Source organism: Labeo rohita, chromosome 3 (genome assembly GCF_022985175.1).
Source record: "Labeo rohita strain BAU-BD-2019 chromosome 3, IGBB_LRoh.1.0, whole genome shotgun sequence".
Taxonomy (NCBI): Eukaryota; Metazoa; Chordata; class Actinopteri; order Cypriniformes; family Cyprinidae; genus Labeo; species Labeo rohita.
This window is the reverse complement of record NC_066871.1, coordinates 29530100-29552796: the sequence shown is the minus strand read 5'-3', so window position 1 is coordinate 29552796 and position 22697 is coordinate 29530100. Positions and strand designations below refer to the sequence as shown.

The 22697-nt window shown below is 35.7% G+C and overlaps 2 protein-coding genes across 6 annotated transcripts; one reads left to right on the top strand and one right to left on the bottom strand.

The window, feature by feature from the left end:
• Positions 1 to 1477: 1477 nt before the first annotated feature.
• LOC127155778 (uncharacterized) lies at positions 1478 to 20518 on the bottom strand. 5 transcript variants are annotated; one of them, XM_051098259.1, is made up of 19 exons: positions 20297 to 20518; positions 20157 to 20202; positions 19505 to 19667; positions 10599 to 10795; positions 10160 to 10258; positions 9862 to 10013; positions 9727 to 9774; positions 9495 to 9573; positions 9268 to 9366; positions 8827 to 8873; positions 8082 to 8163; positions 5521 to 6524; positions 3287 to 3453; positions 3029 to 3194; positions 2730 to 2906; positions 2376 to 2563; positions 1967 to 2068; positions 1727 to 1860; positions 1478 to 1492 (listed from the first exon to the last, which is right to left on the bottom strand). In XM_051098259.1, the coding sequence occupies exons 3-12, from the start codon at positions 19519 to 19521 to the stop codon at positions 6160 to 6162; spliced, it is 1185 nt and encodes a 394-aa protein (XP_050954216.1). In that variant the 5' UTR covers positions 19522 to 19667; positions 20157 to 20202; positions 20297 to 20518; the 3' UTR covers positions 1478 to 1492; positions 1727 to 1860; positions 1967 to 2068; positions 2376 to 2563; positions 2730 to 2906; positions 3029 to 3194; positions 3287 to 3453; positions 5521 to 6159. The 5 variants fall into 5 exon arrangements, with proteins under 5 accessions (XP_050954216.1, XP_050954205.1, XP_050954242.1 ...); XM_051098248.1 differs by having other exon boundaries at positions 19505 to 19620; XM_051098285.1 differs by lacking the exon at positions 19505 to 19667.
• A 695-nt stretch (positions 20519 to 21213) lies between these two features.
• On the top strand, positions 21214 to 22660 carry LOC127155796 (hemagglutinin/amebocyte aggregation factor). The gene is made up of 5 exons (XM_051098300.1): positions 21214 to 21375; positions 21668 to 21740; positions 21976 to 22164; positions 22253 to 22423; positions 22564 to 22660. The coding sequence occupies exons 1-5, from the start codon at positions 21321 to 21323 to the stop codon at positions 22607 to 22609; spliced, it is 534 nt and encodes a 177-aa protein (XP_050954257.1). The 5' UTR covers positions 21214 to 21320; the 3' UTR covers positions 22610 to 22660.
• The last annotated feature ends 37 nt before the right edge of the window (positions 22661 to 22697 follow it).

Sequence of the window (22697 nt, the reverse complement as noted above, 5' to 3'; positions counted from 1 at the left end):
AAATGGATCCATAACACGAACATCACAAGATGACCAGGGCAGTGCCAGTGAGATGAGAGAATTTGATTACAGCCTCCTTCCAGCTAATTCCTTTCATGTCTGGAAGGTTTGCTTGTTGGTAGTAATTAGCCACAGTCCAAAAAAGAGATTGAAATGTCTCATCATTAAATGAGAGCATTGAGCAAGCTGGCAAAAATTAACAGAATATTCCACCAACAAAAGTCCTTCCTCAGTGAGTGCAGAAAACTTGCTGCATAATCCTTTATGTGTGCGTGTGTGTGTACAGTTCTTAAATAACATCCACAGGTAGATCCAAACATAGACAGGCACAACCAGTTGGAACTGAACCAAACTAGGAGTGTAAATATGCAGAACTAATGAGAATTAATGATTAATGATGTAACAGGTGAACGTAAATTAAGCTGAGAAACTTGGTCAGGCACAACAGAACCAAAACTTAACATGACTAAGACATTTATTCTATGAAAGTGATTTTAATGATCATGCACACATTAATGTTTACATATAAAAGACTGTTAAGAATTTAAATTAATATCATAAATTATTTGTCTGACTGATTGTGATTAAATATGTCAGGTAGAGATGTTTCTTACCATGTCTTTCTCTTGAATACTGCATTTCGCACATTCACACTCAAGAAAATGAATGCGCAGGATCTCTTTCTATAATCAATCAAGCAATCAATCAATCAATCATTCGATCAATCAATAATCAAGCTTTTTGTATGTGATCTCCCATTTCTTACTTTGTGTAAAAAGTTGAGCGTTTTTCCGTGGCACAGTATATCTTTCTCCCAGTTTCCATTAGTGAGAGTCTGTTCCTGCTTTACAAACTCCTCCGGAGTGAACCATCTTTCCTCTGTACGTATACACTTCCCACGACTCCCTGCAACACAACATAAACATAAACACTTCCCACTCAAACCTCCACCACAGACAAAACAAACTGAGTTCTGCACACAAATCAAAGCAATAACGTACCTGACGCAAACCTGTATTTGTACAGAGTCCCAGTAAGTGAAACACAGGTGACTGGTAAAGAGGGAGCTTGGAAAACCGACAGATCTGCCATGTCTTCTTCTTCCTCCTCCTCTTCCTCAACTCTCCCTCTAAACTCTGTTCCTCTTCCTCTCCCTCCCTGCTCCTGGAAACCTTCAGCATCACTTTCCTCCACCAAACCAAAGCTTGTTTTTGAGTCTTGAGGAATAAAACACATTACTGCATTCAGACAGACAGCAGAGAGTGTGTGAATAAAAGGATTATGGGTACTCACCTTTACTGAATCTCTTGTTTAATCTGACAGGAAACAGCTCATTTGTGTTCTGCAGAAAGGAACAAAGTCACTTAATGAATGTCAGATGAAAAAAATGGATATAAAAAAAACTTGACATCACAGAGAGAGAGAGACAAAGTACTTTTTGGACACATTTTCTCTTTCTTCTGTTCATCAGTGGACACTGAAGGTGCCCCTCCTGAAAAAATGAGAAAGGAAGTGATGTCAAATCACAGATGTGATAGTGATGCACCAAAAATATATTGCATATTAGAAATTCAGGAAGCCAATAAATACAACTGTTGATAATTACTTATGTCTTAAAGTGTTTAAACGAAATAAACAAAACTATCCTCCTAATTTTCCATAATGATAATATTAAAAAGTCAGCATATGCAGCAGAATAGAATCTGTAAGTGTCCACATTATTTACCTTTATGAGTTTCTTAAGTGGTGTGTTTCCGCAGTAAATGCTGAATTTCCAGTTTTTTGACTTTTCCTTCCCCGCAAACTTTTCAAAATCAGTTGGGGTGAACCAGTGTCTGTGGAACAAAATGCACTCTTCCCCTACAGGAAAGAAAGACGGGATGCATTCAGACCCATAATAAAATATGACAAATACATATTGTAATAATATAAATAACAATTTAGTAAAAACTCAATGATGGTGAACCTCTGGACAGTTTGTCCCGAAATAGAATGCCTTCTTTATTCCCACAAGTTACAGGTATGTGATTTTTATAAATAGGCCACTTCCAAATCTCCTGCTTGTCCTCTTTTTTCACAGGAGACACAGATCAGATGAGAATGAAAATACAAGAATAGGACATCAGGCACCAAGGAAAAACAGTTGGAGTGTTATTTTATGCAATACTGTATGAGTACATATGAACAAGTAGTTTATTTTCTCTATTACAGGCCAAACTATTTGTAGCCATTTAAAAATAGAGGCAAATACAGCATTTTATTCACAATCCAAACAAAGATGCTACATACATGTAGATATGCTTATACTATTGCCATTACACAATATCTTTTTGTGACACACAAAGCATTTGTTCACCATTTCTCAAAGAACTCACCTTTCTCCACATGTTCAGATGTCTTCTTCTGGCTGTTAGTGATTTTTGATGATGGGTCAGTGTGGTTATTCACAGAGTTGTTCTCTGCTTTTTTAACCTTTCTTTTTTTTTTACAACATCTTGTTCAGTTGATTTCACTTTGGTCTCATTGTTCTTTCCCAAAGAATGGCTCTGAGGAGCTGGAGAATCTTTAGAAACGAAACAATATGGTTGCAGATGTCAGTTTAATTATTCAGACAAACAAAGACACACATATCAACTGACCAGCCGATCGATCGATCGTTTGATTGTTGGAACTGTCTGCCCGATATATAAACAGATTTTTTTTTTTCCACGATTTGTCAGTGAACTCACCTCTCACCACATGTTCAGATGTCTTCATTTGGCTGTTAGTGTTTTGTGATGATGGACCAGCCTGGTTATTTAAAGAAGTGCTCTCTGTCCTCATCCTTTTAATCTCTCTTTTCCCCTCTGTGTTGCAATCCTCAGAACTCTCTCTTATTTTGTTTGACTCCCCAGGCTTTGGAAGAACTGAGGAATTAGGAACTATAATTAAAAATCATTAGGAGAGAGACAGAGAGACAGATAGATAGATAGATAGATAGATAGATAGATAGATAGATAGATAGATAGATAGATAGATGATTTCTTACCATTCTTCAAAGTTTTAGTGATTTCCGAGAGTTGGGGGTAACGCTGTAAAATATGATCCTGGACTATGCATTGCCAGAACTTTCTAACCTTTTTCTTTCCACCAGTTTCAATAAATTCCAACATACGATATAAACTATCATCATCAGCACTGTTTTCCAGCTTTTGCTTCAAACAAAGAGGAGAAAAATTGTTTATGAGATGTATCGAGTCTTGACATATCTCATATTATTAATCTGAAATTCTAAGATCAAGCTTACAAAATGTTCTTTTGTAATGAGGCTATTGTCCTTGAGAAGGCGAAGAAACGTTAGTGGCTTTTCTATTGTAGAGATCTTTGTCTTGTTTTGGCAGAAAAAATTAAACAACATTTCATCTGTAAAAAATCCCAAATCCATAGCGTTTGTTGGTGTAACAGTTCTTGCTTCTGTTTCAAAAAAAACAAACAAACAAACAAACAAACAAAAAAAAAAAAACATATTTAGAATTATTCAGTACATAATGGCCATCAGGGGTGCAACTCTGGTCTCTGGTAAACTCTGGACAGATGGTTGACCAAAACTGAGTAATCAATTTTCAATTGAAAAGAACAGTCAATAAAAATTGAAAACAACAAATTCAGCTAATTATTATTAACATACCAAAATAAAAAAAGATCAATTTTGTGCAAAAAATGATGAAAACAAGCACAAGCTTGTACTAAGCCTATATTCGCCATGCATTTATTTCATACATTATTATAAGAAAATAATTTTAATATTTAATTTGCATGATATGTTTTACAAAATAGACTACATAATGTTATTAATCTAAAGGGGATGCTTTTTAATTCATGCTTAATTAATGCACAGACAATCACGAGTTCATGTATAATTCATGAAGAACTAAACCATTTATTAATGATTACTACATCAACAACTAATGAACATTCTATATGAATCATAGATTAAGTAATCAATTAATTGTTATTAGTTAAATGTGTCGTAATCTATTAATTCCCTAATAACTTATTTTATTAACTAATTATGTAAATTCATATCTTAATTACTGCAGTGGTCAAAGCTATGTACTTCAACTTTCAGTTGTCTGCTTTAAATACTCATAGTTAATGATTTGCAAATGTATCATTATGTTGTGACTTGTTGAAGCACTAAACTATTAACTAATTGTTAAGTAATATGTCATTGTGGTTATGGATACAGAATTAGTTATGATATAGAATTAGTCAGTGGGTTGAAGCCATGCATTTCAACTTCCAGTTGTCTGTTTTAATTAACCATTAGCTAATGATTTGCAAAGATATCATTGTTTTGACTTAACTTGTTGAGGCACATGACTAACTCATTCTAATTCCATAACCACAATGACATATTACTTAATAATTAGTTAATAGTTCTGTGCCTCAACAAGTAAAGTCATAACATAATGATATCTTTGCAAATCATTAGCTAATGATTAATTAAAACAGACAACTTGGAGATGAAATGCGTGGCTTCAACCCATTGTGGTAATTAACACATGAATTTACATTATTAGGTAATAAAATAAGTTATTAGGGAATTAATACATTATGACACATTTAACTTAACAATTTATTGAATACTTAATCCATGAACCATATAGAATGTTCATTTGTTGCTGATTAAGTAATTATTAATAAATGATTTAGTTCTTCGTGAGTTACATATTAACTCATGATTATCTGTGCATTAGTTAAGCATGAATTAATGCATATTTGTGCACCCTATTGTAAAGTGTTACTCATTATACAGATGCTAGATGAAAACAGGAACATTCATATAAACTTCTTTTCTCAGTTCATTATTTAGAAGTTTCTTCCAATATTTCGTGCACAGTGAGATTGATCTGCCTGCCACAGCATTTTTTCCTATGTCCGTCTTCAGCGTTTCTGGCATCTTTTAACGGCCTTTTACAGAATAAATATGATAATAACGTAATATTTCCGCACTAAAGACATTTTGGAATGCGGTACAGTGAATGTAAGAGTTGCACTGCATGGCCCATTTGCCAGTCCATATGCTCGAGCCCTGTAATAGGTGGTAAATATCAGTACGATCTTTCTCTTTTGTCGCGGACTGACAACCCGACAATTCTTCCTTTCATTACTTACGCCAGCATAGTGAATTTCGTTTTTTCGCCAAGCATGCACCAGTTTTATTAGGTTCAATGGCATTGTTTACGTTCAGTGTCGCTGCCTATCCGGATTGATGACATGAAGTGAAAATGATTTGCGTGCATCAGGGAGAGCTGATGTCTGTAATTGTCACACTTAAGTTTCTAGCACGGTACTGGAGAGAAGCGACAGTAGGCTAAGCTAAAGATTAACATCTAGAAGTGCCTGCAAGTACCGGCCCATTTGGAGCACTGCTGGTACTGAAACGAAACTGAAAGTTGCTTTCTGAACTGTTGTTTTGAAATCTGCATTACACAATAACACAACATTAAACTTGAATTTACTAATTCAAGTACTTACCTGGCTGTGTTCACGATTTTCTGTGTTTTCCTTGCTTCCTTTCTCTCTCTTACGCACAGATACATACAGTAAACATGACGTAATCTCCTTTCCTTTGATCCACCTAACCACACCTTGCAGCAGGTGCGCTTCCCTAAAGCGTTGAGAGACTATTCAACTTGATCACGTACAAAAAGTAAAAATGAAGAGAAACACATACTTCCACATCCTTCCGAATTTAATTTGGGAATGCTGTTTGTCACTTTATTGAATTTGAATTACTTAAATGAGGTGGTAAACAGAAAACTAGAAAAGTTGTAAGGAAGGGTGACAGAACAACAGACACTAAAGATACACACTGCCACAGAAATGAAACTGAAATTTAAACTGAAACAATTTAAACTGCTCTATTTTTATGTTGTATTTTGTTTGTGTAACTGTAAATTATTAAGTGATATGCCATTTATTTTCTGGGCTTTTACACATTAAATAGAACCTATTATATGTATTGTTAATGTAGATATACCTTACATGCATTTTTTTTAAAACATAACATCTTAGACCACATTCTACTTCTTCCTCTTATCAGTATTGACCCTATTTTTATTCAGTCTCAGACCTTAGTTTTATCTCTCATGTTTTTAGTCATGTCATTACGAATTAAGTGATTTGTTCCTCCTTGACTGAGGAGTGAATCTGGAGATTTTCAATAACAGCAGGTGCTAGACTGATATATTGAGGCAGTGTGTCTTGTGACTGCTTTTCCACCAGCTTCTTTAAAGACAAATCAATTGATTGTAGGGTGTTGTTAATGGTATTAAACTGATTTGCCAGAAATTGAAATAACTGCATCAGGCCTGTATTCTCAGTCTCTTCAGAAGCAACAGGGTTCTGCCATTCAGCAGGAGAATCACTTAAATTCAGCTGGTCTTCTTCACCCACTGCTTCATCTGTGGTCTGATTGGCCTCCTCTACGACAGGAGATACTGCAGGATCTGTAGCAGCAGTGGGATGAGCAGGTGAATCTTGTTTTGGGGAAGACAGTGAATTAAAACATTTAATTTCATTGCGGTATCCCCACTTTGCTATAAATAGGAATATTTAATGGATATCCTATTCAAACCAACCCACTTACCTTAAGCATTAGTTCAACACTGATCCTTCGTAGTTTAATAAAATCAATCAATTCTAAGAATGCTAAATCTTCAGGACGGTTCTAAGATTGCATGACAAGGGGGGTGGGGGGCATTTCGAAAACTTGGTGGCCTAGCATTATTTTACAGTGGCTGACAGACTTTATTCACTTTATGAATCACAGGTATTTGGTTTACTTCAAAAGCAATTTTTGGCAATTTCATAACGATTAACTTCGATTAGTAATTACATTTTACTAGATTTAAATAAAATATATGTAAAGGATATTTTAAAGCTTTCTCTTATGCATCTTGCAAGAAAACTGTTCAGGATTGTTTATTGCACCAAAAGCAATTTCAAAGGATTTCAAGGAGTAATTTCAAGATTTATTCAGAACAGCGGGCTGACTTATCATAAAAACAGTCATGGATCATGCAAATCAAGCACATGTAAACGTTTCACTGCTTAATTTGTGTAAAGGCATATGTGCTATGTAAACACCCGTTATGTAAATTATTCAGGGCAGTACTAAGTAAAACAACATGCAATTTAAGATTTTAAAAATGTAAGAAGAAGGCTATTAACATCTTGCAGATTCTGCGTTATATTTAGATCTGCTCATGGTGCATCTTATTTCTTTTTACGAGTTTTTACAGCGTTTTGCATTATAACCAATTACACACAATTCTGTTGACTGTTGAATACAATGGCCGATCAGAAGCGTTCAGATGAGTCATTGCTGAAACACCAGAGTTTTGGTTAGCGTGCATGCTCACTGACTTTGAATTCTCTTATCAGAAAACAACAAAGTAAAGATAAGCGATTCATTCATCATACACTGCAGAAAGTATCACTGATTATAACTGGAGCTTTTTTTAGTGTTTACACTCCCACTATTGAATTCAGTGATAATGTTCTTTGGTAATGTAAACGTCTGCTGACTCTTGTTTAAATAATCGTGGACATGCGGCGTTAGAATTAGAAACTTAAATTGTCTTTTTATTAAACCTGGATCAGGTTAAAACTAGAAAAGCATAAAATATTTTGACATAACTGGTACTTGCCTAAAAAAGAGGCTCATGATGTGCGTAGTTAATAGATTACATTATAATATTAAAATTACGGTAATATGGCGATAATACTTCACATGAAATTCTGTCAGTGAGGAGGAGCTGTAGGTACGCGCACCGCAAGACGTCCAGGAAGAAAAATGCAACTGCACTATATCTCTGGTCATTTTGATATGTAACTAATTAAATATTCAGATTTTTTTTTAGATATTGTGTGCTGTCACAAAAATTAAGTATCCTGGGGATGATTAAGGGAGAGGCCCAAGGAGAATCTGGGGGAGAACTGCCCCCTCCCCCTGGCCCTCCCTTAGACTAGGCCCTGAGTCTCATAATAAGAGAAATTAATCATAATAAAATGAAATAACCAATCTCACTAACCTCTGTCATTTCCAGTAGATCCTAGCAGGTCTGTGATGTTTTTACTGACAGGTTCAGTTAAATTCAGAGGTTCCCTCCTATTCTGTGGTGAAAAGAATTGATGAGATTTAAGTAATGCTTGCTGTCTGTCTGCTAAGACATGTAGGAAATAATGGGGAAATGGGGGTGATTTTTCAGTAACTGAGCAGAGGGTGAAAACTAAAAGGTAAAGCAGTAAAAAAAGTGACTTGTGGAGGTATGATTTAATTATTGATTGATTAAATATTTTAAAAAAATAATAATAAAATCACACACACACATGCACATACACTTCTAAAGTGTTGTGTAAGTGTTAATTGAAAGTCTTTTATGTTTACCAAGGCTGCATTTAATTGATTAAAAATACAATAACACAGTATTACTGAGAAACACTTAAATTTTAAATAACTGCATTCTGCCTTAATATAGAGTATGTTAAAATGTAATTTATTCCTGTGATGTTCAAGCTAAATTTTCAGAATCATTACTCCAGTCTTCAGTGTCACATCATTCTAATATGCTGATTTGCTGCTTAATGAATATAAAGGTTTTTTTTTTTTTTTTATACATAATTTATTTGAATTAGAAATCTTTAAAAAGATTAGGGTTTTTGTCACTTTTATAAATTTAATGCATCCTTGCTGAATAAAAGTACTTAAAATCTATCAGTAAATGCATGCACATTGCTCAGTGGGTATCTTAACCCATTTCCCCTGCTGAATCTCACCAGTTTGACTCTTTCAGCAACAGATATGTCCTCATCTGATGAACTGCCTGTATGTGGCAGAAAACATTTACTTTATTTTAAGGGTTAAAATTAATGATCACATTAAAAAATAATAATAAAAGAACTCTGACAATAAGAGATAAAGCTCTAGTAATCTAAACTCCTTGCAAACTGGCTTACTGTGTGCACAACGTCCCAAAGCAATATGGCGGGGATGAGTGGAACAGGTGATAATCAATAAATGGTCTGAAGGTGAGGTAGCGATCATCGATGGTGGAATTAGCAGTTGTGTGCTAAAAATACGACAACTTGCTGCACACTTGATGCAGAGTGTTTGTGATTTTTGTACACAATACTTTTTAAAGCTTTGCACTCCACTTAACTTATAAGCTTAAAAAAGGTCTGAATGAATTTGCAATGCAAATGTTCATGTGAACTTACCCAGCTGAACTGTTCCCTTAGACACTGTGTCCTCTTCATTTCCACACACAGGTATTTCATTATTATTTTTGTGATTGTTTTCCTTACTGCCAGTAAAATCTAATGGTAGAAAAGTGCCAGTTGTTTTTTTGTTTTTTTGTTTAAATGTTTTGACTGTAAGGAAGTCATATCAATGTTCTACTGAACAAAGACCTCTTAAAGAGTTAATAAAGACACTATTTTCTTACGTTTTTTATGGTTAGGTGTCTTCCTTGTCACATTTTGTTGAGGTGATGAGTCTGCACCACATCTTTCTGTCTGCGTCACCTATAAAAGGAACATATCTGAGTAATTCTGCATAGAACCAAAAGAACCAAATAGATTACAAACAATATTTGCATGCTTAATATGAAACGTATAAATATTGCTTATGTTTTGTGGCTTGTGGGTTTGGTAAGTCATTTGCAGTGGTTTAAATACCTGTCTAGATGACATCCTCAGATATCCAAATTGTGACAGACACCTATTCTAAGATAGATAAATAACTGTTACATTATAATTAGATTTACTTAAAATTAAAATTCAGGACTTATATCATCTGCATACAATACATACCAGTATGAGTCTCTCTAATTGCATTTGTTGAAGACTGTTTGATGACTTGTAATAGATGCTACACTTCCACTTCTTGTTATTCCCCTTTCCTCCAAACTTCTCAAACTGTCTTGGCGTAAACCAGTGCCCTTTACATGAAATACACTTCTCTCCTGAAAACAGAAAAACATCATAAAGAACATATCAATAGGGTGCACATATTAAAAACAGTACATGTCTTAGAATGTATAAAACTATATTTGCATTTCAATTTGTTTCTGACAATGTGAGAAAAAATTTTTAAAATCTCAAAACTTACCATTCTCATACTTTTTTCTGTACAGAAGACCGGTCATTTTTCCACAACGGACAGTTAGTTTTGTCTTATTTCTGGCCTCCTGAAAGATTTCTTCCAGGTCTAGACATTAAAATGAAAAGGATTCTGGAATTACAAACTATCAGACTTTTCCTGTTCTTCCCTTGTCTTTTTTATTTATGATCACACTATCACACCCCTTTCATACACAAGATAAAATCCAAATTTATTTCAGCATTTATCTTCTTCAGGTCTGTGAGAGGTAAATTAACCTAAACGTCACCTTTATTTAAATAAAAATGCCAAAGTTGTGCTTTAATGTCATCTTTGGAAGTATAAAAACCCTTTGATTGTCTTTTAGAGACAGCTTCAAATATATATATATATATATATATTTTTATTTTTTTTTTTTTTTTCCAATATATGTTCCACCCATGCTTACCTGGACTGCTTTTACCGGCTTTTTTCTTCTTGTTGGAATATGTTTCTTTCTCCTTATCATCTTGTTCCCTAACCTTTTTATTTCCTTCTTGTTTTTCTTTACTTTTTTCCATTTCACTCATCCAGTCAGATCCTGAAGAGCTGTCCAAATCCTGCTCTGAATCTATAGGTGATTCACCATTCATCTCCTGTGGGTATCTAAAACACAGTCATCATTTAGTTGTGGATATTCAGAATTATTGTATGAGCTGAAATAGATACACATTTTTGAACACAATGAATGATTCATTCAGTTTACACCTTTCAGCTAAATCCATGAGAGGATCATGTGAACAAATGGTTTGCATTATAAACATTCATTATGTCACACAAATATATCTCTGAACATAATTAATGAAAGGAAAAGATTAACTTACCTGTAAAACACAGAAATTAACCTGGCTGCACTTCAAACAACCACTACACTAAAGAGAAACTAAATGAAACACTGCCATCAGACTGGATTCTCTACTCTGGTTTTCCAGAAGTAACGTCCATCCCAAAAACACTCTGACGACAGAAACACAACTGAAACTTGCTTTATGGACTGTTTGTCTTAGGATAAAAAAAAGAAGGCTACATTTTCACCTAACCACACCTATCATCTTTAAAGTAACTCTGCATTCCTGATGAGTCACTTCAATTGTAACAACATCCACACATAAAACTTACATTTAAAAATAGGCTGGCAGCTATTCGAGAAAGCAGGTTATGTGACATACCCGGCTAAGCTTAAAAGTAAGTGAGCGAATAAACAGTAACATTGAACAGTAACATTGAGTTCACACAAGTAGGTCAATTGACAACATAAATGATGCAAATCTTCCACTTCCTTACTATTTAAAATGACTTGAAACATGCTATGTGAAGACAACTATAAATAACCTATTTAGGACAATTTCCAAACCAGTGTAAATATCTGGCTCTGTATTGTTTTTACAACAGAAGGTACTGTGTCTAATGTAGGTTTCATGGTTGCACTGTTTAAAACCATTTTATTTTTGCAATCACAGAAATGACACATCTTACCTTTAAGCAGTGTTCGAATTGTGTCAAAGCTCTTGACATCAAAAAAAAAAAAAAAAAAAAAAAAAACTTATATAAAGATGATTCATATTTTTGTCTTGTCCTTGTTATCCTTGAGAAAACCCAATTCTAGGATAAATCTTTATTTTTTACGATGATCCATGAATTAGGTGTACCAAACAATCACTAAGCAAAGAAGAATTAAATATCTAGCTGAGGAAATTAATATTTTCAAACAAATTTAAAGTGATTTTTTTTTTTACCTTTTGTGGGCATTTTTTAACCTTTATAAAGCCATTCTGTTTTTTTGAAAGTGTGCATTCTTTTGTGTCAAATTCTTATATTTAATTAATTAAGTCACTTAGAATAATAATGTCAAGTTATCAGAGGGATGAGACCAGAAGCAGGAGTTAAGTGCAAACCAAACAGGAGTTTTATTGACAAAGGTGTAATAGTAAAGTGCACAGATGGTTAGAGCAACGGTAAAGCTTATCTGAATGTCTGGAGGTCTGGAGCTAGCATCAGGTTGTGAATGGTAAACCAGACAGTGAGGTACTGATTGCCAGGGCCTTAAATAGGGCAGGGCTGAGTGGAACCAGGTGTAGGCTGGGTGTAGTACTCGGGTGACAGTGAACGGGTGTGCTGTGACGTAGTAGGTGGAGGTGGCTGTGGTGAATGCCTGACAAATAAGACATTTTAGGCTGTTATCACACAAATAAAATCATTATCAACAAAATTAATGTTTTCAATATAGAGGAATAGGCATTTAGATGTATTTACCCACTGTTTAATGCAGGACATGAATGCATTTAACCTGCACTTGCAAATGCATGAAAAATGTTTTAATATTTTAATCCTAAAAAGATGAATGCTAATATTTAACATTATGAAAAAAAAAAAATGAAAAGGTACTTTAAATGTGGAATTACAACCGCCAGTAGGTGTCAGTAAGTCACAGTTAATAAGTGACTCATTGCGATTGAAACGAATCATTCAAACGGTTGATTCATTCAGGAACGAAACACCGTCATGTTGTTTAGAGACGCAAAACAGTGCAGTGGCTGTGTTTGGAATGATTTTTGTTGGCGAAATAGAGCAAAAATAGGCAATATGGTGTCTAAAACGTAAGTCTCTTAATATGAACTTATAGTTTATTGAACTGTTGTATAAAATCAATCACATTTGTGATTTTTGCACAAAAAAAGGCACTCTTCGTGTGATATTAATTAACTATATTATGTAACTAATGATGTAATGATGTAATTAACTAATGATATAAATATACATTTTCTGCCCCCATATTCTGAATTTTGGGAAAATGCATTTTATTAGACTGAATCACGCAGTGAAAGAACCCACTCTAAATGAGCACAGTCAGTCTAGCTAGTGTTTAAGCACTCATAACTCCTCTTATAAATAAATGAAGCTGTCCATACACTGTATGATAAATAAATCTCTTATTTGCATAGCTCGTACATCTGCACTTTGTTGCTTATGATGAGGGAATTCGCGAGTTTCAGTCTGAACAAAACTCCAGGTTTCAGCAATGACTGTTCTGAACGCCTCTGATTGGCCACTGCATTCTAAACTCAACAGAGTTGTGTGTGATTGGTCATGATGCGCAACGCTATAAAAACGCTACAAATAAAATATGATTTAACGCGAGCAGGTCTAACTTTAATAGAGCAATCGAATCTTTTCATTTTCACTAGTTTTATGTTTGAAGTATTATATTTTTATTGAACAACCAGGGGACTTCCCAAGTATATTTTTTTGGGTGTTATGGGGGGTCCAGGACCCCCCCAGCCCCCCCTCATTTCGAACACTGCATATGGGCCAAAAATCACGAGAACCGTGCTCAGACCCCTGAAAAGGACCAAGTGTGAAAACACCCCTAGAGGCAGAAAGATGCAATCGACATGACCATGCAATGTCCACAGATGGTTGATGACTTAAACCTTGCAACGGTCTTGTGGGTGATTATCAGTGTTGGGAAGGTTACTTTGGAAATGTAATAGGTTACAGATTACAAGTTAAGTAGTGTAACTTTTCAATTACTTTATTAAAGTAATGGAACGTATTACTTTTAATTACTTTTCTAAACTGTTAATCATTTTGAAACATTTAAACCAGGCAGAAGTAACCTCACAGTAGCACTCAACACTGATTACTGTCAGACTTTCAAAATCTTTCACAACTTGAATTAAGATTATAATAAGTAAGGGATAATATACATCTTTATTTTGCGATAACAACTGGCTGAATGTACATTATCCCACTTATTACACAGCTGCTTGATAGATTATTTAGTTCAGAGTTTAGTCAAAATGATTAGACACGAAACACTGATCTGAGTTGAAATATTTGAACACAAAGCTTTCATGAAGAAATCAGTTGCTAGCAAATGGCAAGTTCAAACTAGACATTTTAGGGATACAGTGCAGTCATACCACTTTTCTTACACAACGTTTCACCACATAAATAATTAAGTAGTAGTACTAGTTTGTTAGTTATCTTATAATTTATTACAATGTAATCACCTGACGCTTTATCACAGTACATTAGCAAACTTAATGGAGTGGAAATATTTAAAGAGGCTTGATGACTGTTTCATGCAGTTATTTGTGCGCTGATTCTGCAAAATGGATGAAGACTCAGAACATTGTAGTACCGAATCTCGCCACAAGGTGGCAGAGACTGCGTTGCAAATGGAAGAAGCTTCTGATGGTAGACCGAAAAGGACACTTCAGTTAACTGAAAAGGCATTAGAACTAAAGCTGCACAATCTCAGAAAATCAAAAATGGGCCAAATGACCAAATTAATGAACGGAATTGATAGTCTTAAAGATGATGAGAGGAATCTGAATAATGTTGAGGAAAAGCTTCAGAAAAACTTTTCAGAGTTAAATAAAGAATTCACCTGCCTCAATGCTGAATTAGGAGTGCTTCTGTCTGAGGAAGAAAGAAATATTGAGGAGTTTGTAAAACAGACGCAAACTTGGATTCTTACAGCCAAAGATAAGATAGAGGCTTTTAACATTGGACCTAAAGACAGTGTTTCCGTTGTTTCATTGCAAAGGCAGAAAAATAAGTATGGGTCTGTTGCTGGACGAATGTCAAATGCATCCAGGCGCAGTTCCAGTTCTGCAGCTCACCTTAAACAAGAAGCAGAACAGGCAGCATTATTAGCCCGTGCTGCAGCTTTGAAAAAGAAGCAATCCATTGAGCAAGAGGTGGCAAAACTGAAGGCAGAACAAGAGCAGTTGGAGATTGATACAGAAATTGGAGCTTATTTTGCTAAGCTCAAAGTATTTAAAGATTATGACCTCCTGCTTGAAAATGAGAGTGAATGTCAATCAGGAAATGCAGATATATGTCATAAGAAGGAACAGAAGAACCCTTCCCTTGTGGAACAGCATAGTAAGAGAGACAGGACACTTCCCAGAGAACCCACAGTACGTATCTATAAAAGCACTTGTCAAAGGTGGAAGTTCTGGGGAACTTGAAGGTAATTTATATAGAGTGATGCAACGCCAGAATGATATCACTGAAATGTTTGTTAGACAACAATTTGTCACCAAGAGACATTCCGATATTCTCAGGAAACGATGGAATACCGAACCTTTGTCAGGGCTTTTGAATATGCTGTCGACAACAAAACAGAGAATGCTAGAGACAAATTGTACTATTTCAAACAATACACTGGTGGAGAAGCCAAAGACCTTGTCTGTAGCAGTGTTCATATGGAACCTAACAAAGGCTACAAGAAAGCTTGGGATCTTTTACACAAGGAGTTTGGCGACGAACTGAAAATAGCTAGTGCCTATATAGACAAAATGCTGAAGTGGTCTCAGATAAAACAAGAGGATGGAAAGGCACTGAAAACGTATGCACTTTTTCTTATTGGATGTCGAAATATATGGACGAAATGGACAATCCCACAAATGTCAGAACTGTCATCTCAAAGCTTCCATTCAAGCTGAAAGAGAAATGGAGAGGTAAAGCCTTTGAAATTCAAGAAAAAAACGTGGAAGGAGAGCAAGATTTGCAGACCTTGTGGACTTTATAGACACAGAAGCTAAAGTAGTCACAGATCCATTGTATGGAGAAATTCAAAGCTTTTCTGTTGGGAGTGAAGGAAAAGGAAAGGCCACATCTGTCAATATCAAAGTCCCAAAGAGAATTTCACAAAAGGGTAGCAGCTTTGTCACAGCCATTAATCCTCTTGGAAAAGAGGCACCAGACTCTCCTGCAAAAAAACCCTCAGTTGTAACTGCCAGCGCATTTGAGAAACCATGTTTGTTTTGTCAGAAGAACCACATGCTTGAGTCCTGTGGTAAATTTGTAGAGTGCCCGTCCAAAGAAAGAATTGACTTTTTAAAGTCAAGGGCTTATGCTTCGGCTGTCTGACACTGGGTCATCTTAGTAAAGACTGTAGAAAAAGAATGATATGCCAACAATGCTCAAAGAGACACCCAAGTATACTCCACATTGATAAGAAAGGTGATCCAGTACACACGCAAAAGAAAGAAGACAACACAGAGGAAAAAAGTGTATCCTCTGCTGTGGTCTCACTGGAAAAGGAATCATGCGGTTGTACTGGGGCCAGAGAAGGTGAGCCTATTCTTGCGATTGTGGCAGTAAAAGTCAAATCCAAAAGGAGTGAGAAAACTTTGGAGACGTATGCCTTTATGGATCCAGGTAGCTCAGCTACGTTTTGTACTGAGACATTGATGAAACAGTTGAATGTTAGAGGAAAGAAAACGAAAATACTGCTTTGAACAATGGGACAGGAAAGGCCAGTGGATAGTTACATTGTGTCTGATCTGGAGGTATGCGGACAGGAAGAAAAAGAGTAAGTGTCCAAATGCAGTCTCGGGCGAAAGTCTTGATGGTTGGAGCAGTGGTGGTTTTGGAATTGTGATCACGTTCTTCTGGGTCCGAAGAGTGATGAATTCCAAAGATGTTCTGACTCGATGGTGACTGGGAGTTTCTTCCCATGTGGAAAGTAAAGAAGAACCAAGAGCTGAGAGGGACCCAGCTGAAGTCCTGTGATCTTTGGGGAATGGAAAGACAAGGCCGCAAGGCCTGGTGCACGCTTAGGGAAGTCCTGAAGAGTTCTAGCTCATCTTCTTAGGTTCTAAAAGAACCACTGACTGACTGAGGCGAGTCATGAAGATGAATTCCAGGGTTGAGTGGAAATGTCTGGCTCTTTGTGGTTGAGAGCCACAGCTCTGTATGTTCGGCCTGTCGGGCCCGCCGGGCAAGCCCTGTGCCGGCTCAGGCTCCCCGTGGGTTCCTCCACATGGGCTGCAATCGGAGGGTTTTGCAGAAGAGAGCGACGTGAAGAGAGGAAGAGGGAAGAGATCAATCTTTTGATGCCTTTAAGCTCTCTGGAGGCTGCGCCTCCAGGAGGTCCACGAACCAATGGTAACTTTTACCTTTGGAGGGAAAGTTTACGACTCTTTGTCTGTGAGCATGGTATTTTGCATATGTAATTCGATTGGGTGTTGATGCAAAAACTACTAAGGTTTCTTAAAACACTAATATGTTGCATAGGTATCAACATCTAATTTACACCATCTTTAGATCATCAAAATACAAATTCAAAGAGACCAAACATGGCATAGGTGGGTTATACGGCTAGTTATCTATCATAACGCATGCATAAAACAGTAGAAAGACAAATACAAATACAACAGACAAAATTAAAATACAATGCAGTAATACTGTACACAATGACCTGGGCGATGTGTGATGGGAAGGTCAAAGAAAGGTTTGTCTGTGAATGAATAGGAAAGAGTCCATTTCTATAGGCATTGTGTCTTTCCTATGGGCAAATGTGCATTCCTCTGGGCAATAAAACCTCTTATCAGATCGTCGTCCTGGCAACTGAGCCCTTTTGGGGTGTTAGTTGCTTTTGGGGGGTTGTCTCCAGAGCTCCAGCATATAGCTGGCTTGTTGGGTTTAAAGACTATTTGTTAAATGTAACAATTAATGTATGTCTGATTGGTCCAGATGCTACAATAATAAGCATTAATATTCTGGTTTCACTGCATTCTTGATTTGCTTAAATGTAAAACATTCAATTTTAACTATCTATAATATTATGTATTCATATCTTTAAAAATGACAGATGTATTTATTGAAAAGACAAGCTGTCACATTGTTATCTGCATGAGACCACTATTCCTCATGTTTATTTTCATCATACATTATATTTTCTGCATAATAATCAAAGTTGGTACATCAGAAAACATAAAAAGTGCTGTCATTATGACTTTAGCCTACTGTAGATTTACATATCAAAAATTGCACACTGAATGAAAGCTAAAAAACTTAATTTGCTCATATTTTATCTGGCAGGCAACCAAGTGAGTCACTGTCACTCTGGTACACCACATAAAAATCTACAGGAGTGCAAGTCAAGTTACGTTTTGACTGACATTATCAGATGGATTAGTGGATTACCGTCACTTTAAAACAAATATTTGTACCCTAAACCCTTATATGGAGTCGATACACTTGTTTAGAGCAGTGTTTCCCAACTCTGTTCCTGGAAGCAAACAAACAACAAACACTTTCAATCTCTTAATCAAACAGACTTTGATTAAGAGATGACTCATCGGTAGAGGCCTGAAACAGACAGTTTCCGATAATGAGCACATCCAGAACACATTGCTGTGCCTCCCAGAACTGGGTTTGAAACACTGGTTTAGAGCATCTGCTAACATTAGTGATGGTAGTTAGAGGTGAACAGGTGTGTCTTGAGCCCCTGAGTTTAATACACAGGGATGCAAACTCATGCAATGAAACAATTACAGATCAGAGGAAATGCTTTATGTAAATTTATGTAAAAGAGTAAGCTTCAAGTACACATTTGATCATTTATAATTGTACTCAGTAAGTCTCACTGGCTCTAGTTCTTCATACATAAAAACAAAAATCTTTGAAACAGGTCTTGATTTGAAACAGATTTGATTCAACTCATAGGTTCGTTGGTAGAGATCTGAAATGGACGGGTCAGATAATATACACATCCAAATGTACTATATGTATTGTTGGTGTCTCTCCCCGAATTGAATTCGAAACAGTGTTTAAAAGCATCTGCTAACATGGTACACTGTAAAAAATAAAACACAATTTGTTGAGTCATCTTAAAATAATTTGTTACCCTGCTGCCTTAATTTTAAGTTCAGTCAACTAAAATAAGTTTAGTCAACTTGAAATGTTACGTTATACTAAGCAACAACTTAGATATTTGTGTTTGCTAAACTTAACAGATGGGTAACTCAGCTGCCTTAAAATTTTACATTCAACCTTTAAAGTTGAATAAACTGTTTTTGAGTTGACTGAACTTAAAATTTTAAGGCAGCCAGATTACAAATTATTTTAAGTTGACTCAACAAATTGTTTTTTACAGTGTAGTTAGAGGTAAACAGGTGAGCACGAGTCACGAGTAACTGTATCAGAAGTCAACTAGGTCTTCAAATAAAGTTTAAAAAAAAGTTTTAAAAAAACTAGCACTAAATAATATTATTTACAACAATGACAACATTAAATAACACGAACTGATTCACATTATCTGTTTTAAGCAGTTTATTAAACCTGCAGCACTCCTGCATAGATGCAGAATTGCTGTGCTAAAACTTTTTTGATTTTCCAATTTCACTTTTTTATTGTTGGAATTTCATCCAAAATGGTCTTGCATCTCAATGCACACGTCTTCTTACATACAACACACACACTGCTACAATTACCTCCCAAATAAGCACCAACAATAACAACAACAACATATAAATACATAATGAGCTACAATACAAATCACAAGTGAGCACTTACACATTTCTGGAAACCATATCTTTCCTCCCCACCTTGACGGACTGATGAACAAAAGATTTCCGTAGTCTCTTCAATGGAGCATGCTATACTGTAAGTCTTCTGTTTGAAGGCAGAAGCTGATATTCGCCAAATAAATCATGAGAGGGATCAGACATAAGTTTGCCTAGTAAAGACATCATCTTTTTAGCATATGCATCTTTAAAAAACAGCTCAAGTGTTTGGCCCACACTTTTTTGAACAAAGACCATGCACAGATTCCATACCGAACAGCACTCTGTATTAAAGATTTTTAAAACGACAGCAAGATCTTCCAAATGACCTTAGTTTACTCAAGAAATAAACACACTGCTGTACCTCATAGCAAACGGAATATGTGCAATACATGTTAAAACAGCATCCACAGACACCTACACATTTATACGAGAACACTTGTTCAATCTGTATATTATCCACAGTTACTGGTGATGGATACCTATTCACTGTGAGACCAAAAATCTTTTTTTTTTTGTCTTCTTTGCATTTATTATAAGTAAAGACAACAACACACCATTTAAAAATGAAAAATGTGCAGCACTGGAGTTGCATGACATTATCAGATGGAATAATTGATTATCACAAATTTAAAATAAATATTTGTTCCCTAATCCCTTACCTTTGGAGTCTGTTCTTGTTAAGAGCAGTGTTTCCCAACCCAGTTCCTGGAAGCAAACAAATCAAACAGACTTGATTCAACTCATAGGCTCATTAGTAGAGATTTCAAGATCTGAAACAGATGAGTCAGATAATACACACATCCAAATGTACTTTGTGCCTCCTGGAACTGGGCTTGAAACACAGGTTTAGAGCATCCGCTAACACTAGTAATGGTAGTTAGAGTGAACGGGTGACCCTGGAACAACATTTTAATCCAAAAATGTAATCTTGACCACATTCCTACACCTAAACCTAACCTTACCCATGAGTAATCACTAAATTCAGAGGAAATGATAGATGAATGACACTGATGTACAAGCACCAAACACCGATTGTAAGCCTAAACTGATTGGTCAATCACAATGTTGTTCCAGGGTCAACAAAGATGTTGATCCAGGAACATGTTGTACTTGGTAATATCAGGTTCTGCGAGCGTGAGTCACAAGTAGCTGTGTCACAAGAGTCTCTTGAGCCGCTGAGTTTAATACACAGAGATGAAAACTCATGCAATGAACAATTACAAATCAGAGGAAATGCTTTAGTGGGAATTAATGTGAAAGAATAAGCTTCAAATACATATTGCAACCAAATTTATATAATTTTGATTTACAGGTGTGCTTAGTAAGTCTCACTGACTCTTATTCCTTATACTTGAAAATATTTTTTATAATAGCCTAATTATATAATAATAACAACCTAACTACATAAACCTGTATAACACATTTTAAAAACTATCAAAAATACGATATAACAATATTTTGATTTAAGTGGACAGAAAAGCACCACTTAAATAGTTTAGTTACTGAAGCAACTCAGTATAACTTTACAATAAGCTTCAAACACACTACAGTATTTTAAATCATTCTGGTTTTGCTTCCTGTAAAACACTGACTTAGACTATTGTCTTCATATCTTCAAAAGATGACAGATATATTCAAGAAGACAAGCTGTCTCACACTGCTTACTAATGTATTCAAATTTTCAGACTTGTGATTGGTCGCTGATGGAGTCAGCCGCGCGATAAGCTTTTAAAAGAACGCACAGAGAACGAGCACTGGCTCAACAACAACTGTTAAGTAAAGACGGCAAATCACGTACTTTGCATCCTTGCAAACAAGAGACCATGAGAAGGGTTTATTTGTTTTTGCTACTTAATGGACTGTTAGCCAGTGGACAAGGTGAGTGAATTTATGGTCTGCTTTCACAGACAGGGCTTTGATTACGCCAGGATTAGGCCATAGATCAGTTATTTAAGCAGCTGTTATAAATATGCCTTAAAAAATCATTACTGGTGTGCATCTTTATATAAATCAATGGCATTGACTTATTTTAAGATATAGGTCAGTACAAGCTTCTTTCATTTAAAATAGCTCAGCATTTTATACTGATTATTTTCCTTAAAAAAGTTGTTTGATATTTGAAATATATTCTTGATACTGATTGATACCGGTTTTCATGTAACTCATACAGGTTGGCATAACGGTTATGATCAGCCTTTAAATTTTAATTGTGCTCCAGGCCAGTCTATATCTTCCATAAGGAGGTAAGTGGTACATATCAATGGTTTACATATCAATATCTATTCTGAACATTATTATCAATACATAAAACCTCCCTGAGTTCACAAATTATATGTTTGGGTTAGCTTTGCCATGGATGAACAATCGATTATTAGAAAATCTTTAACCTTTAGACTTTAGCTATAAATATTGCGTTATAAATATTGTGATTTTACAATTGATTTTTTTCTATTCTTAACTTGTCTAATCGAAATAAAGCGAACACCACAATGCTTTTGAGGACCGGCGATGGGAACTTGGCTGTAAAGACACGTTCAGATATGGAACAGACTGTTTCTGGTCACCTTACGTCAATTATTTTGATGAAATGTTCAGCTTTGAGTGTCCACCGCACCACGTGATCACTGGAATGAGCAGCCACCACAACGACAACTATGAGGACAGACGGTGAGCTCTGATGTTTGACTAAAGCTCATGTTTAAAATATTGATTCACTTGAGTTGATTTGAGCTGATGCCAATATCATGTTTAACAGGTGGCAGTTTTACTGCTGTAGAAGTAAATGCATTTCTGGAGTGAGTGGTCATTGTAATTCTGACTGTCTGTGGACGACATACGTGAACTCCTTTGATGAGTACTTCCACTGGACTGTGCCTCCTCACAGTGTTCTGGTGGGTGCTGAAAGCTACCATGATGATTCTACAGAGTGAGTATAACTGCTTTAATTTTATGAATCATATTACTCCTAATGTTATGTCTAATAATTACTAAAAGACACCATTTCAAGTTAAACATAGACTGTGTGCTCTGTTGCTCACTAAAGTGATGTTGCTTTACTTCTTTCAGAGATCGACGATGGAAGTACAAGTACTGTGCCCAAAAATCATGTTGATACCAAGAATCAGTGTGTTCTCACAGTTCAGTAAAACATTTAAAAAGTTGATACATTGGATTGTGTTTGAGTGTCTGCATGCTTCGGT